Source organism: Pseudopodoces humilis, chromosome 2, assembly GCF_049639895.1.
Source record: "Pseudopodoces humilis isolate 2021_Gansu_Grassland_sample_001 chromosome 2, ASM4963989v1, whole genome shotgun sequence".
NCBI classification, from domain to species: Eukaryota; Metazoa; Chordata; class Aves; order Passeriformes; family Paridae; genus Pseudopodoces; species Pseudopodoces humilis.
In genome coordinates this window covers 81,933,388-81,950,674 of record NC_142201.1, presented here as the reverse complement: position 1 = coordinate 81,950,674, position 17,287 = coordinate 81,933,388, and the positions used below count along the sequence as shown (strand labels likewise).

Below are 17,287 nucleotides of genomic sequence, written 5' to 3'. Positions count from 1 at the left end.
CAATGAGGTTTGTAGGTCAGCTCTTCTGAAAACCCAGAGCCTAAGTTTAGAGTGAGGAGTCTGGGTGCATTCCTATGCTCAGAGCTAACTCAAGTTTTCAGAACATCTGGGAGAAGTTGGGACTTGACCTGAGAGAACATAGGAAAAGAAAAGAGACGAGCCAAGAAACAGTGAGTTGAGGGCAACCCTGGTGACCAAGGCTGGGGACTGCTGGTGCTCCCCATGGTGAATTGTGGGGTGATAGGTACTGCTGGAGGGGAGGAATCAGATCCCAGAAGTGTTCTGGTTCTTTCTGTACCTCAGCATCAGCCTATGCCAGAGCTGGCACAGCCTGCAGTGCAATGGCAGAGCTTATGCTGAATTCATTGCTGCTATGGAAGTTACCTTACTGGCAGCTGAACCACCTGGTTTAACACTGATGCAGTGCTTTCTATACTGCACTGTAGTCACAGTGACTCAAGTTCAAAATATCCTCTGCTTAGAAAACCAACTTTTGGAAATGTTGAATAAAGTTATCACATTGGGCTGTACCCATCAGAAAAACAGAGTTCTCACCCAAAGAAAATGTGAACATAATCAATTACAAGGCAAAGCTGAATCATTACAACATTGTACTTGTGTTATTTTCATTATACAAACCCAAAAAATCTGGAGGTAAAGTTCCCATGGCAACCTTAACTCTGTTGCCTATATGCATTGTGTGTGTATGTTTGTGTAAAATAGGAACATACATTATCCTGGTCAGAGTGTTTTAGGACTTGCTGGTCAGGAAGATGTTAATCAGATGAGAAATATCATTTTCAAAGTGATTTATTTTTTGCTATTTCTCCTGCCAAGTGTTAAAACATAGAGGAGATTTTTAATTTCTGTCCAGTCTGATAAGTATTCCTGCTAAAACATAATGCCTGAACCTTGTCATAAATCTGATCTATCACTGTTCAGCTTTAGCTGTGATTGTAACAGACACCCTGCAGCCATGAATCTCAAGAGTGAGTAAGATGAAATTTGCATCCATTTTTTTGAGCAAGCTCACTAGTATCAAACATTTGTTTACACATTGCATTCTGATGCTAACACTTAATACTCCAGAGCTGATTTCACCCATAAAGGTTTTTTCAAGAAGATTAGACATTGTTTGCCTACCCATCAAGGATTATGGAGGGTTTCAGGGGTCTAGTGACATAGGGAAACTGTCCCCATGATGTCCTGACCTAGAGCAACTATAAGGTGAGATACCCTACCATATCACCTGAAGGAGTGGCATTTCCAGGAGGCATTCCCATGAAACACTCTTTTAGTCTCTTCATTTCCTTCTCCCAGCTCACCCATGCTCAGTTTTTTCCAAAATGTCCCCATTAGCCATCACTCTCTTTCAGAGCCTGATGATCTGGGGAGGGAGGTGTTAACTGCTGATGTGGGGAGAGACCAAATCTAATGTAAGAGGCCAAATCAAATGTAAGAAATTTCAGCTTTCTTTGCAGGCAGAGTGAGTAAGGGGAATTTTTTGATTAAAAAACCCCACCACATGTCATATCCTTGTGAAACATGTCTAGATGGTGAAGGCATTAAAGGGTACTATTCATTTTTATGTCTATCATGAGATTCCGTCAATGGTTTGTTCCTGGTAGTGAGCTTTACAAGTATTATGTAAAGTACTTTTCAAAACTACAGTTTATTATTTTTTTTCCTTGTGTTTGCCTTTAACTCTGTTTTCAGTGACTTAATTCTTCAGGGTGGTGGCTCGGAAAGAGGATTAATACTTTAGGGGAAGAACTGAAGATGTAAAACTTTTCCTGCAAAAATAAATACACATCCTTGCTTCTACTGAATATTATAGAACATTTTCTTGCTGAGCTGCTGTGTAAAGTCAAAAGAGACATTATACAACCATAGCATAAGCATAATGTGTGTATAAATATATTCTGAGCAGACACACAGAATAAAAGAAAGATTTGCAGGTTTCGAAAGTCCCCAAGATATAAACCTAAGGACAGAAATTAGCTTTCACTGTGTTGAAGAGCTGTGGGTATATAAAGCAGATGTAAGTATTAACTCACTAAGAATTCATCTAAAGAGTACTGAGAAATATTAAGAAAGAAACCACAGAAAAATTCTATCCTGTTGTCATTGGAGGTGTGGGATTAAATGTTAGAACAATTCAATTTGGAAATGTCTTCAGATGGTGAATTGCCTTTAAATATAGGAAAGCTAGACATACTGAAGTAGAGCAATTATTTCTGTGCTTTAAGTACGCATTGTTTTCCTGTGAGTTATGAGGTCAAATAATATTTAGCATCTAATACTTAGCATCCTGCCAAAATTAAAAAGCATAGAGATTTCTTGCCAACACGATTCTGAACTGGTATATTTTATTTCCTTGGATATAGCACAAAAGCAAAAATGTATATTTATGCCCGTGAGGGCACTTGAAAATACAGCACAATTACAATTCCCAGATGTCTTTCATCGTAATTACTTTCCTTTTGTTTGTAGTTACATTTTCTGTATTTTTTTAGAAGGACTGGTTTGAAGTTAAACCTTAAGATCAGGTGGTAGATATATTTGCAATAAGCCTAATGACAAGCCTTTTTTAGATTAGTCCTCTCTGATATAACCAGTGGATATGTCTGGGCTCAGTTAAGATGCAGTCTCTGGGTCAGGGGAGGTGACATCAGGTTTCTGTGGTTATTCCCAGCTAGATGAAACCAGGCATAAAAGAGCCCTCTTGGAAGTGCTGTCAGAACAAAGGGATTGCTGAACAGGACTCAGAGGAGGAGTTAAAAGAACAGAGAAAATACACGGAGGAGGAGAGTGAAACACTTCAAAGCCTGCCTCACCAAGGCTAGAATTCTCCAGGAAGGTGCAGGATAGCAAAAGTGACACCACTCTAGTTTTGCAAGCTGTGAAGGCCAGCAAATTGCAGATCCTTTTCTAAAAATTGCTGGGTTGAAATCCTTGATATCTTTGATAATTTTTGTTGCTCCAGACAAAAAGACTATAAAACTGGAGCAAAGAAGGATGTGGAATGCTCTCTGCCCCATAAGCATGGAATAGTGGCTTCAGTCAGAGATACAGAAGGCTGTGGAAGCTGTGAGTGTTACTTCTGGGGGTTGACTCTCCGGTGAGAGGTCCCGTTGGTTCTGTGCAGACTGCGACACGGGTGTGCTCTGCCGTGCTCCCCACGGGGCCAATGCTCAGTGTGCGCCGCTAACACGCGATGACTCTGTGCTCTGTGTTACGTACACGCCGCCTTTGCTTTCTGCCAGTCATTCAGCTGGAGCTCTTCCAAGAGCACATCAAGCCTGCTTAGCCTTCCCGTGGCACAAAATTGTGGAGGAGGGACTGAGCGTGTCCAAGTCACACCCCAACACTGCTCTTGTGACTGGGAGGGTAAACAAAGCTCAGGAGCACCACTAAGAACTCTGAAAGAAAAGATGTAAGAATTTGATTAACAAAAGGAAGGACCAAGTTTGGACTCAGAGTAGTGGGTGGACAATTATGTCCTAATTGAGATCCTTCACACTGTAGGAGAAAAGAGCTGTGTACAGCATCACAACTCTGCAGCAAAAAGCATGTGGAGTTTGAGGAGCAGAGTTAACAGAAGCCAACCCACTGGGTGTCACTAAAGGAAAGATGTGAGAAGGAGGATGGATTATATCACTTTGCAAAAGTTGGCAAGAGCCACAATGCATGTTGCTCAGATTAATCCTCACAGGAACAATGAGCAGCAGTTCATCTGGAGATAAATACACTATTGAACTGGAAGTAAATGGGACAGTTATGAAGTTGGACATGGCACACACATGTTGTCAAAAATAGTTGTTTTCACTGCTACCCTTGAATACTGGATAGTAAATTTACTAGTGGTAGTAACAGAATTCAATGCTGAACTTATTGCAGTTATAGTTATAGTAATATACATCAGTGTGTAAAAGCTAAACAGGGAGAGGGTTCTTTGAAGAGCAGAGTTTACTTAGGAATCCCCAAACTAAAGAGGTGTTGAACTAGTTGGATGTTCAGCACATTGGAAGACACTCATAATGATACTAAGGAAAATTTCTTTCTTTCCTAGTGTAAAATATGGGACATCCTTTTCCTCATCAAGAAGACCCCTAAAAATGGAGTAAGAAGAATGGAGGTTGGAAAAATATACTCTAGGGATAATAAACCTCTAAGACAAAGACATTTATCAGCATTTTCAGTGTCATCCCCCTGTATGTCTGTGGCTGATATGTCACCATTCCTGTAGGAAACCTGTGACTTTCTCCAGTGACAGCTGAGAGCCACACAGTTTTCTCTGCTACTTAAATGGTATAAACACCATCATCTTATCTGATGAGCATGGTTATAGTCTCCAGAGGCATCGGGAGACACGTGGAGACCAGCCAGTCTCCCATTCACACATTTCAGTAAATTATCCTTTCCCCCAAAGGACTGTCGGAGCAAGCATGGTTAAGCTAATGCTTTGGTAAGAACAGAAAGAAAGGAAACATATTTCAGTCAAAATTTGTGCCAGATAAACTTTATGAGCTTGATGTATCAATAGATACTTTAGAAAAACAGTACATTAATGCTTTTTCTACCCTTGGAAGATTTTTTCTTATTATTATCATTTGAGTTGTGCTGGGCAACCAGCAAATCTTTCACCAGGAAGTGCATCTTTGATATATTCACAGGCAGTAGGACTAAGAAAGTAGTAGGACATAATTAGAAGGCTCCAGATGCTCTCTGGAACAAAATCGGCTGATGGGTCAAAGCTGAACTAGTTCTGTTATATTTGCTTTTGGGGAATACTGGTACTTCATTCCCATTCCATTGATTCATGTTGACACCTGAGTCTCAGTGCACATGGTTTCTTTGAGGGGAGAACAGCAGAGAGACACACTAATATTTTAGTCTTACTACACAGTTTGGGACGCTTAGAGAATTAGAGGATCTTATTTCACTTATCTCCATAATTGAAATGCTAAATTTCTTTCAATCCTCTTATTCTACTCTGTGAAGCCTGAAAAAGGCTTTGGCAGTACAGATGGTAAGGACCAAACAGTTGGCTATAATAAAGATGACTAGATTGTAGGTGCAAATATCTCATGCCCCTATTCCTGGAAAATCAATTTAAGCTAATACTGACCACAAACTGATGCTTTGGGAAATCCTCACTTTTTCACTAATAAAACCTTTTTGTTGGTTGCGAAATCTATGACTCATGAACTGCATATAAATCTGTGAGAGCTGCTGTTTGTAGACAAAGTCATTCATGCAACTGATAAAAGTTTAGTAGAAAAAATTGTCCTGAGCCTAAATTTGTTTCCTAATGTCTGGAATTTAATAACCAGTCTTGTCTTGGAGGAGACATGCACAGAGGCTGCCAGAGCAGATTCAAGGTAAGACACTGGAAAATGACTACATTTGGCAGTGGCACATATTTAACACAAAGTATCTGGAGCAGATAGGAGTTGGATGTTACATGTCCAAAATGTTACAGAAAAAATATAATAAAATGAAGGTCATTTAGAGCGAACAACCCATGAGGGAAGGTGCAAAATGCATTGAATTTGCTTCAGTATCAGTGATTGAAGTCTTGCAGAATATACCACCTTACAATATGCAAAAGAGGCTCATGATGGTTGTTAGGGAAAAAAATAAGTCTCTCCAAAAAAAAAACACTTTTATTTGTTGACATTTTCAGGGCAAAGAAAAGCCCTACAATCCCATATGTTTCTGCTTGATAATTAGCCTATATCAGAAAATGCTTCTGTGAAAGAGGAGATCATGTGTATCATCCATTTCTGTAGTAATAGTACAAAAGGCTGAGTAATAGCTGAGAACAGATCTTAGTTTATTGAGCTTGTATTTAAGTACTTTTCAAAGATTATTAGTTCTAATTGTGTAATCTCTTATCCCCATAATTCCCTGTCTAAATGGCTGGTCAAAACAATGTACAAAACCCCTTCAGAACGACCACTGCAAAATCAATCAGCAGTGGTGCTCCCTTGTCACCACTTTCAAATTCCAGTGTGTCTCTGGTGAAGTGGTTGCTGCTGATAGCTCTGATTAAGAGAAACCTGTAAACACACACCCTTGCATTGCCAGCAGCCACCCCTAAATTCTCTTTCAAATGGGAAAAGAAAAATGTATAATTGATATAATTTCAATTCTTGGGTACTTGCACTTCAGGTAATGGTATTGTGGACTTCTGGTGGTAGGAGGTGGCTTTGTCTACACTGTGGAACGGAAGGTGCTTACTCATGTCCACACTACATGAGTAGTGGAAGGAGCCAACTGGAATTATGCAGAACAATTAGGACTTCATGTAACATATAACAGTGAGGATAATGAGGGTCCAGGCTTGAGCATGTTCCTCAGCCTTCTTTTTTTGGGGGGGATTCAGCCATTTCCAGAAGTAGCAGTGGTACAGCATTGTAGCAGGTCCAACCAACCAGAACAGTGTGCAGCTTGAAACAGGAGCACACAAAAACAACTGTGTTTGCATCCATTTGACAGCAACAGCAAGGATGTTTCAGTTGAGATGTGTTGGACAGAAGCCATGGCTCTGGAAATCTCCAAACAACCTCTAGTAAGGGTACTTGTTAGATTGACCAAAAGGATGTTAGCTTACACATCTGTGATGTTTTCTGGCCATTAATATTTGGATTGGAATGAAAGGAATGCTCTGGGGACTATAACTTTAATGGCTGAGTTTTCCAGACAGTAAAGCAATTTCATTGCTAAGCCTCTCAGTAGGTATCAGACAAAGGATAAAAAAAAAAACAACCTCTTAGAAGATCCCTGGGAAACAAATAGTCCCTGAATGCCACATGAGCATCAGTGGACTGATTTAATTTTATCCGTTTCTTGAATGAAGTATAGTACTAGGATTAGAGAGAAGTGGTTTTGTAATAGTTATATTTTTTCTATGGAAAGAATTAGTTGGAAAAGGAGATGATTTCTGCAATGAAAGTATAAAAATCAGGATTTTCTAAAGCAGCAGTGAAAAGTAGAAGGTTAGCAACAGTGTAAGTTTATACTTGATAACCCTCTCCAGACATCTCTCCTTGTTCCTCACATTCCTTTTCTATCATTTGTTCCCCAAATAATCCTTTCCCTCCAGTTCATCCAAGACCATCATCCAAGTCCATCCAAGTTCATCATCAAGCAGATACTGGTATTACAGAGTAGCTAACCAGAAGCATCCTTGGAGCATCTAAGCAGGAACACACATATATTATAGTGTAGGATTGCTCTGAACTTCAGAGGTTTCTTTGAATCCAGTGATGCTCTTTCCCACAGTTCCTCACAAATATTTTGTTGTTACAGAAGCAATTGGATTAACAGGAGAGGCAGTGGTTTCTGGGTTTGAACCTGATGTAATTTCTACTATCTGCCAGTTGAACTCATTCTTTTGAACCCTTCTCTGTCTGTGCCTCTGTGCATCACTGTGAGTTTAAAAGTTCCAGTTTCATTCTGTGTCACAAGTATTTGTGTCAGTCAAGTATAATAATACATGGTAGCAATTTTAGAAGCTTTAACTTAATCATAGCTGTCACTTAATAAAGCCACTTTTTGATGGATTAGGAGATGAAGCCAGAACTGGTTTAGGTACAAAAAAAAAGTTACTGCCTGTTTTCCTGGGCATTTGGGATTTCACTGTTGCTTAAATCCAAGAGGGCATGAGACATGGAGGCAGTCAGAGCATAACTGAAGAAGCCCTAGATGCAGTACGTCATCCCAGTGCCCCATCCAGATCAAGAATTGGAATAGGAGGCAATTTCTAGCATGTTTATTATGTAAAACGTATGCACAAATTGAGGCACTGGGTACACTGGCATAATTACCCACTGTGAGAATGGATACCCTGGTGTTGAATGTGATTAACCTGCAAGCAGAGCCAAAAACTATTCTTGTTTCAGAGAGCCCGTGTTAAACCTGCCTGCCTGTGCTCAGTGAAACTGTGCTCAGTACTGCTATAATTGCACTCATTGATGGCACACATTGTTAATAACAAGCATTTTTGCTGTTGTAGACAAGGGTAAAATGTAAGGATGTTGCAGTGAGCCAAAGCTTGAAAGCCCTCACTTAGCTTGTATGCTTGGGATTTAAACTGCTGGGGAAACTTTGTCTCTGGCTATTTATTATTACATACAACATGTTCTTGGAAACCACTCCACATTTAACAGCAGTTAAACCCATCTGCTGCTCCTGAATTTTCATTTCATTCACAAGCCTGTTTTAAAAGTATTTTTGGACTTGTCTCCAGTATGCTATCAGCTGTTCATTATCCTGTTGTAAATTGATAAAAAGAATGACTCAAATTTTAAAAGAAAATGGTAGCCTTCTATATACTTTCAAGCTTTTAATTGAAACTTGTCTTTCTATCATTATCTTACATAAATGAAATTTTTAGTTTAAAAGCAATTATTCACCATGGAAGTTCATCCCCTCATGCTCAATTCTGTGGAATTCATCTATAGTAGTTACATCACTGGCATGAGGAGCAGACTTGAATTTAGCACCGTGATCACAGATACCCTTCAGTATATTGAAGCTCCTGTGAATGCAACAATTTTTCCTGGCTTAATTTAGAAATACTCTCACCATTTTCTTTGCACATCTCATCTCCCTATGTTCATTTTTATTACTGTTACTTTGCATAGCAGTACTTCAATGCCCAAAACACATGATTAGAAGGAACTGTGTAGATTTTCATGACCTCTCTTTTTGGAGCCTTTTTTAAATGGAAAACTTTATTTTCCTCAGTTTTATTGGTGTGGCTGACTTATTATGACACTGCATGATGTTCTTGTATAAAGGTATTATTTGCTGGACCATGGGACTTCCCGATATTTAATAGGCACAATTTTTTTCCATGGCAATGAACTGATCCTTCCTTAATCTACAGATTAACAAGGCTTTCCAGACTATAAGAGTATTTAAATCCTTCTAAAGTTGGTGTACTTCAGCACTGAAACTTGTTTGGCTCTAGATCTTGTGTAAAATTTTATTGGATTTTGGATTTTTGGATTTGCAGTAGTTTATAACATTTAGGGAAACTTGAAATTATTTTTTTTATTTTTAGTTAATGAGCAAAAGATTTCAATTTTCTACACAATAACCCCCAAAATTTTATATTTTTAACTATATATTTGCATTTAATTGTAGCTTGTGTGAATAACAATCTCTGTTAGAAAAGACTTCCTTAAAATAAAGGAAAGACTTTTTGGGGTGAGATTCAGTTGTCTAAGATAGGCATATAGTGCTATTTTAGATGTCCTCTAAGATCTGAGGTGTGCATATGGCTGTCAGAAATGACAGAAGGAAACCCATTCCCTTTGGAAGAAGCAGCTGGAGACAAAATGATACCTTAATGCATCTGATGACATGAGACAGCTCTATTTGGGAAACTCAGTCTCATTTGTTGCCACATTTGTAGCTCACATTTTGATGCTTATGAAGAATGCTGTTTTAAATGCTACCTTACTTGCATTTGATTAAAGTTTATTCAACAGATGCTTTTTTATGAAGAGGATTACATTACTACAACTACTACATCCACTAGTGCCATTGTAAAATCTTACCTTGGAAGCAAGCATGTATTTATTTTATTTTAACTTAGCACAGAGGAATATGCCTTTTGCTTTTAGCTGGTTAGTAATCATCTGGTTCCAAATTGAAGTTGCTGGAATTACTATGGAATAAACCTCTCATGAAGCCAAAGCCTATAGGACATGTTTCAGCGCCCTAGCAGTTAAAGGTTTTTATCATAGCAGCAAATTTGGAGTGATTTCCCTGGTTTCTCTCTAAGTTGGAAACAACTGATCACTATCCCTATGTAATATCCTGTTTTCAGTCTTCCCTAGGTTGTGAGATTCCTCTTCTGTAGATTTTTTTTGGCTTTTTCATTGCTTATCTTAAAACAAAATATCCCAAAGTGATACAGTTCTGCTGGTTTCTCATCATAAATTATTACAGCACAATAGTTATAACCCTTGTCCTTATACAACAATTCTTTGTATCTTGATTGAAAGCTGTGTTGCAGCAGAACATCACTCTAGGCTCCTCCTTAATTAATATCTCAACAGAGGTGTTCCTTAGTCTGTATTTTTGATTTTGATGTTTCCTCTCTCTTATGCCCGGTGCGCATTTCTTCTATCTGTGTTTAGGATCCTACACATTTCTTCTCACAAGTCTCCAGGACCACATACATGTACAGAGAAACTTGCTGTGGTGAAAGTGCATCAGCTCCAGTGGACTTGTCCTTAAAATGCCTTGTGGTTGCTCCTGGTGGGCTTTGGCGCTGATGTTAGGGAATCCACAGCCGCCCATTACACTGTACAAGAAGTAACTCCAGATTTTTTTTAATGTAAAAATCCTGTCCGTATAAACTCAACTGAATATTCAGACTTCCATTCATCCCTCTTCACTGAGGTGGGAATGCACCCTCCAGAGTGACTCCGGGAATTTTAGTCTGCAACTGTTCTCAGTATTTTCCCGTGTCTCAAAGGACTCTGCTCCTAGCAGACACAGCTAAATGTCTGCAGACTGACAGCATCAATATAAGCCTCAATTCTTAAAGATATTGTTGTATGACAGCATTAATCTTTTTAAGCAGAGACAGAAGTCTCTTTTCCTTAGACTTTATACTGAAAAGTGTTACACCCTGAGCTTTTTGACTGTTACTAGACATTCTTTATAGCAACAGAGTTTAGAGACTTCCCTGAATGACTTGGCCTAGTGGTTTTCTACTTGCTGTTTTATGCTTGATATTAAAAAAGACTTAATCTTGCAGATGAGAGTTTTATACATAAAAAGTTGTGGGTTTATACCCAAAGGGGGTCAACAAGTAGGCTGGAGAAGGACATTTTACAAGTGCATGTAGTGACAGGGTGAGGGGGAATGGCTTCAAACTGTCAGAAGGCAGGTGTAGATTAGATATTAGGAAGAAATCCTTCACTGTGAGAGTGGTGAGGCATTGGAACAGGTTGCCCAGGGAAGCTGTGAATGCCCCATCCCTGAAAGTGTTCAAGGCCAGGTTGGATGGGCCTTGGAGTAACCTGGTCTAATGGAAGGTGTCCCTGCCCATGGCAGGGGGTGTAGGAACTATGTGATTTTTATTTCTTTTCACATCTAAACTGATTTGTGATTTTTATTCTTTTAAAAATTTGTATTCTTTATTAAAATAGAAACAAAAAGTCTGAAGTAACCTAGTAAAAGGTGAAGATCAGAATTACATAAGCATCATAATGAATATGGCCTTTGTAAAAATGCTTTTCAGTCCCCTGTGTATTAAACATTGTGTAAAAATGCTATTGGATGCATAGCTACAGATACGGTAGTTTTGCTATCAACAAAAACTGAGATCCTTGCCTTATGTCTCTCCTTACTGGCTGGGCTCTTCCATATTGTTGTTGTTTGTTAAGAACTCATGTGTTTTCTACAATGGCATTGACTCATGCCTATGTGGGAGACAGAATTCATTACAGATTTTCTGTTTCACAAAAAAATGGAAACCTGACGTTCATTAAAAGCAAATATATAACCTCCTACTGTTAAACTTCATAAATTCATAGTGATAATTAGAGCGGGTTTTAAAATTTAGAAGCAACAGGGTTATTTCCAATTTTAGCTAGAAAGAGGTGGACTGTCAAGAGAATGTTTGTTTATTCCTTGTAGCCTTCTTGCTTCGTTTGCTAATAGTTAATTGAGATTGGTAAATATTGCATACTAAAAATTAACCTAAACACATTAGTACAGTGTTAATTCTTGTAAAATATACATAACTTACTTGTTCTTCCTTCAGTGATAAATAGCTAATTCATAGATAATAATCAATAATATACACTCACATTTTTAATACTATATAATATAACGCCAATTTATTTTTGTTATAAAGCCTCTGGGCAATTCAGCATGTTATTAACACCATTTTACGGCTTCAAGGGAACAAATGAACCCACTGCCCCAAAAAAACAACCTGGGAAGCAAACCCACCCAACTAAGCGCCATATGCAAAGACAATGAGAAATCTGAGTTTGGAACGTGTCCTGAGTAGATGTCTCTATGTACTTCCAGAAAGGACAAGAGGAAGAAAATCCCACAGGTAGAGGCCTTCAGCTGGGACCTTTTCCTGAAATGGAATGGACTAATACACAGGTGAGAGTAGTGAAGTTGGCTGTGAGAAGTAAGTGAGGAAAGCAAATAGTTTCTGAATTGCTGCTTCATAGTTTTTCCAATTTTTCTCCACTAATGCTTCCCTGCACCCAAAAGGGCTCATTTCAAGTTAAAAAGAAATATATTTGCACAAATGTTTCAATAATTTTCAGGATGCTGTGGCATGCAAGAAACCTCAGCTACATACTGATCACACGGGAAACAGTTTGAGCTATTAGGAAAACAATGTGGCTTGAGTTGACTTTTGACATTTGAGGAAGTCCATGATAGAGACCTGTCCTGATCAAATTCTAATATGATTTGGATGCCTCCTTTAGATGGAGGGGATCATGCCCTGGAAATTATTTTGTCTCTCCATTGTCTAGACATCTTTATGGTCAAATAACTTAGGTGTAAATGTCTTGACTTTGTTATCTCAAGCAGTCAGGGAAATTTCACCTTTATCTTTTTGATATTTCTTTTTATTGCCTGTTGGTCCAACAGAGGCACAATCAGTCTCTGAGATGTAACAGGACCAAACCAGGATATAGGACAGAAAGACTAAGCATATTTATGGACCCAGAGAGCCTGACAGAAAAAAGCATTGTTGAAGTTTGATTTGGTGTGAGGCTTTTTGTGATTTGTTTTCAGGTTTTGTTTGTTTGTTTGCTTGTTTGTTTGTTTTTTAATCAAAGAATTTTCCCAATAGAAGAGTTGTCATCAAAACCAGAAGTACAAAAAACCCCTCCAAATCAAACAAAAGTGCAAGTGACGCTATTTCACCAGAATAGTAACCTCCCTAAATTTCTGTTATCAAAATACTCAGTTTAGTTTATGTTGCATTTCTGTGCTCAGTTTTCAGTGTATGACCTTCTGCCATTATGATAATAGATGTGTGAGAAACTTGATATTCTGGCTGTTTGCCAGCTGGGTTCTTTGAAGTCTCAGGAGGAAAAGAAGGCAGATTGAGATATGAAGATAATGCACACTAATGGGATATTTCTGATAAAAGTAGTCTAAAGTGATATGTTGTTGATGTCCAAATTGCTATCCTTTGTTATCCAGGGTTAACAAGACTCTGGGATAAATAGCACAGATGAGGATTCGGAGTGATCTTGCACAGCTCTCTGCCAGCTGGACATCAATTTATAGTGGCTTAGGATGTCTAGGTAATTTTCCTTAATGCAAAAGCCAAAAACATGTAATGATTAAGGTGGCAACCTAGGATGAATTCAGTGGCAAGCATAATGGACAGACAAGAACTCTTACTGTATGTATCTGGATAGTCGATTTCTAACCCCTAAGATTTTGAGAAAAGTTTAACAAAGCTTATTGCTTGGCTTATTTTGTATATGAATTAACTAATTTGTGCTGCTTCTTTGTAATGCCAAAACCAAGAAATTATGCCAGTCAATCACTGTTTAATTGATTGTGTCATTTATTTGTGCAAAGATGAACAAAAGCTCTGATACCTCTTCAATACTGAGTGGCACACAGTAGGAGGGAAGTGCTGTTTGCTCCCTAGCAAGCCCATATGGTGGTAGGAGATCCAGTGTCCCTACTGTACAAACAGCACTGAATCTTTCAAAGCATGTTAAACAACATCTGCCAGTGATAAAATAAGTAAAGCAGAAAGCTCATTACTTGGTAACTTTCACTTAAGAGCCTTAAAAAAGGAGGCTGAAAAGATCTGCTGGAGAATTTTTAAAATTCTGGAATGTGAGTGTCGTGCTATTATTTTCACTTTTTTTTTTTTTTTTTTTTTTTTTTTTTTTTTTTTTTTTTTGCAAATAATGCTGCAGAGAAGGCTAGTTCTATTTCAGGCCTGGAAAAAATACTGGAAAGACTAAGGAGAATTTAACTTAAAAAGCAACCATCAGACCAAATTAGTAGTAGTAAGAAATTAATGACTGTCAACATAGTTTTAAAGACAAGCAATTATGCTAGGTATACTTCATTCCAGAGTGTGAATTTGCTCATCAAATGATCCTAGGGGTTGTTTAGGCTTTTGTAAGGCATTTAATTTAATTTTGTGTTTCATCTGGTATGAAATAAATAACAGTGTACTTTATCAAAATAATATTCCTTGAAGATCCACATCTCAAAGCATTAGTCAATGAGAAATGACCCTTACACAGAAATTTTGAGGGATCATATAATCATAAGACAGAATCACAGAATGGCCTGGGTTGGAAAGGACCTTAGAGATTATATAGTTACAAACCCCCTGCCATGGGCAGGGACACCTTCCACCAGACCAGGTTGCCCAAAGCTCTATCCAGCCTGGCCTTGAACAGTCCCAGGGATGGGGCATCCACAGCTTCTCTGGGAAACCTGTGCCAGGGCCTCACCACCCTCTCAGTAAAGAATTTCTACCTAATATCCATTCTAAACTTGCCCTCTGACAGTTTGAAGCCATTCCCCCTTGTCCTGTAACTGCATCCTCTTCTAAATAGACTCCATAGCCTTCCACAGTTTAGAATTAGGTGCGGAAAACATATTTCAATATTTTCACAAATCCTTTGGAAAGCAGCATAAACTCTTGGATTTTAGAATCTGAAAATAATGCAATGATTGAAACAGTAGGAAAAAAGAGGAGGACAGAGTAATCAGATAGTGCAATCCAGTTACAGTCTAGCCTTTAAACAGAGGTCATTCAAACAAAAATGTCAAAACTGTCTCTAGAAGAGAAGTATTACACTTCTCAAATGAAGCAATGGCAGCCTTACATAATACAGATAGGAACCCCTACAGCTGACATAAGTGATGCTAGGAATGTTCCAGAGGAAAGAACAGACAGCTCAGTGGGGTTTGTATTTTTAACTTGAATGTAAAAAGCCTCACTAAAAATTAAGAGTAAGGAGGTGGTTGTATCGGTATGTGCAACAGTGAGACTGTGGAAGGAAACTTCCAGGTTCCAAAACACCGGGTCTTGGCATGGTAATTTATAAATATAATAAATAAATATCAAAAGAGAGAAGAGAGACTAGAGTGGAGAAAAATTCTTCCAGAGAGAGACATAACTTAATGACAGCATATTCCTGTGGGATGACTGGGAATAAGAGGATTCTTCACAGTAGCAGAGAAAAGCAGAATGTGTACAAGGGTAAGAGTAAACCAAGGCTGGACAGGTGTTTTTAAATGTGAGAACATAGGACAAACCATCAAGGAAAGTGGTAGATCTTAGTCCTGTTATGTTTCCAGGATTAGGTTCTTTCCTGAAATAGGTGTGCATGCTTGTGTTTAAGACAAGCTGTTGTTGTTAGTGTTACATGTTTAGATCCCAGTGATCCAATGGTGCTTTGTGTCTTAAACTCCACATCTTCAAGGTGCTTTTGAGGTGCCAAGTCAGAAAAAATGTCCTCCGCATAGGAAGGTTGTGTTAGATGGTGTTGTGGAGGGAGGTTCAACTCAAAGAACTAATACATTTTATCACCTTCTTCCCCAGTCAGTAGCTCAAATGGAGAAGTGTGGAGCTGTATTACATGGCCTAATGAAAGCATTTATTTCCTTTTTATTTCCTTCCCACTTTCTTCCATTTTAATTCATTAAAAAAGCTCAGTACACCCACCTCCTGGCCTACATGTGTGGAGGATAAAGTTTGAATTCTTCTAGATCATGAACTTCTGAATTAATTTTCCTTCACTGATTTTTAATCTGGACTTGCAAAATTTTGATTAAAACAGCAAGGTTTTGTTGAGAGGGCTTGATGTTTTGCCGTGCTGTCTGTTTGCCATATACATCTCAGTCGTATTTTGTATAACTGGTTGAAGATTGGGTGGCCATTAAAATGAGGTTCTAGACATATGATGCATTTTTTTCAACTCCTCGAGTCATCTTGGGCAGCTTGCTTCAATCTCTTCCCCTTTGTTTTCCTATCTGTAAAAGAGTAATAGCATTTTCCTTTCTTTCACAAAGGGCTTTGAGAAACATTGTAGTGGCTGAAGAGTCATTAGACCTTTTCTTTTTGTTTGACATAGAACTAATTAATTACCATACTACCATTACATGTGTTCTCAGAGCAGTGAACAATATGTTCTCATCTGATAACACTCTAGAACACTTGAAGGAAAAAAGAAACAGAGACCCCCTAACCTACAAACCCATAGGTGCACTTATCAACCCCTAGAGAACGTATATTTAAAATGAGTTTGGTTTTGTCCCACCCCCCCCCACCCCACCCCCCCCCCAACCCATTATAGTGTGTCTTTTCAAGCTTCTTGCTTTGATTTTCACCTAAAATAAATTATTTTCACTTCTTCCCACCTTACTTACCTTATATCATTCCCTGGGAAAAAGTGACTCTCCTCTGCATTTCTCAGTTCATCAGCAAAGTCTGCCTTTGTCTTAATGTCTAAAAGAAATTCAGTGTCTCAATAATGATGGGTCTAAAACTCTGGTGAAACCCTGATGAGAACTGTTGAGGAATGGGTGCCTATGTTGTCTCCTGTTTTACGCTCAAATTGGAAACCCTCTAAAGCTTGGCCACTCATTTTTCATCCTGGATTTCCTTAAAGCCTTTCACAGTGGAATTGCAGTCCTTAACACTGGAAACCATAACGGGGGATAACGGGCTAATCAGAAGTTGGCATCCTTTGCATAATCTTAGCATCTCACCAGGGAAGAAGGAACTGAGCTCCTGTACCCCTTACTGGAATTTGAAAATGCAGATGAGAACATAGGCAGTTTGTCTTAAAACCTAGTTCTATTAAAATGGAATTTCTGTGATGTACAAGCCTACTTCCTTTGTACTCTACTGAGAGACATATTTATTAACTGAAATAGCTATTTAGCATTTTCCACTGCTAAGTTTTCAAAAATGGGTCTTCGCTTTCGCCTATATACCCCTAAAGAATTCTCTATGAGGAATTTTTTTTTAGCTGAAAGTACTGCATGGACATCAGGAAGCCTTAATTTTGCCTGCAGTACACTTTCATTGATATTACTCAGGAGTAGTAGAAGAGGTGCACTTTGTAAATTTGTTTCCCCTTTGTTTATTGTGTCAGTTGATGTTCCCTTGTGGTCTCTCATGAACCTTGTTAGATACTGCTCAGGCAATCCATCTTATCAGTGCTGTGTAGTTGCCCTTTCAGTCTCACAAGCTGAGAAGAATTTGCTTCACCTCCCATTCAAGTAAATA

At 38.5% G+C, this 17,287-nt stretch overlaps 1 protein-coding gene across 9 annotated transcripts in view; it reads left to right on the top strand.

The window, feature by feature from the left end:
* DLG2 (discs large MAGUK scaffold protein 2) overlaps positions 1 to 17,287 on the top strand; it is a 991,421-nt gene that overhangs the window by 383,784 nt on the left and 590,350 nt on the right. Inside the window, exon 1 of one of the 9 annotated variants that reach the window (XM_088051061.1) lies at positions 12,110 to 12,150. The exons of the other annotated variants lie outside the window; for them this stretch is intronic. Coding sequence (XP_087907187.1) covers positions 12,130 to 12,150 — 21 coding nt within the window. The 5' untranslated portion in view covers positions 12,110 to 12,129. Of the gene's footprint in view, positions 1 to 12,109; positions 12,151 to 17,287 lie in introns of those variants that run through there. 9 annotated transcript variants of the gene reach the window in all.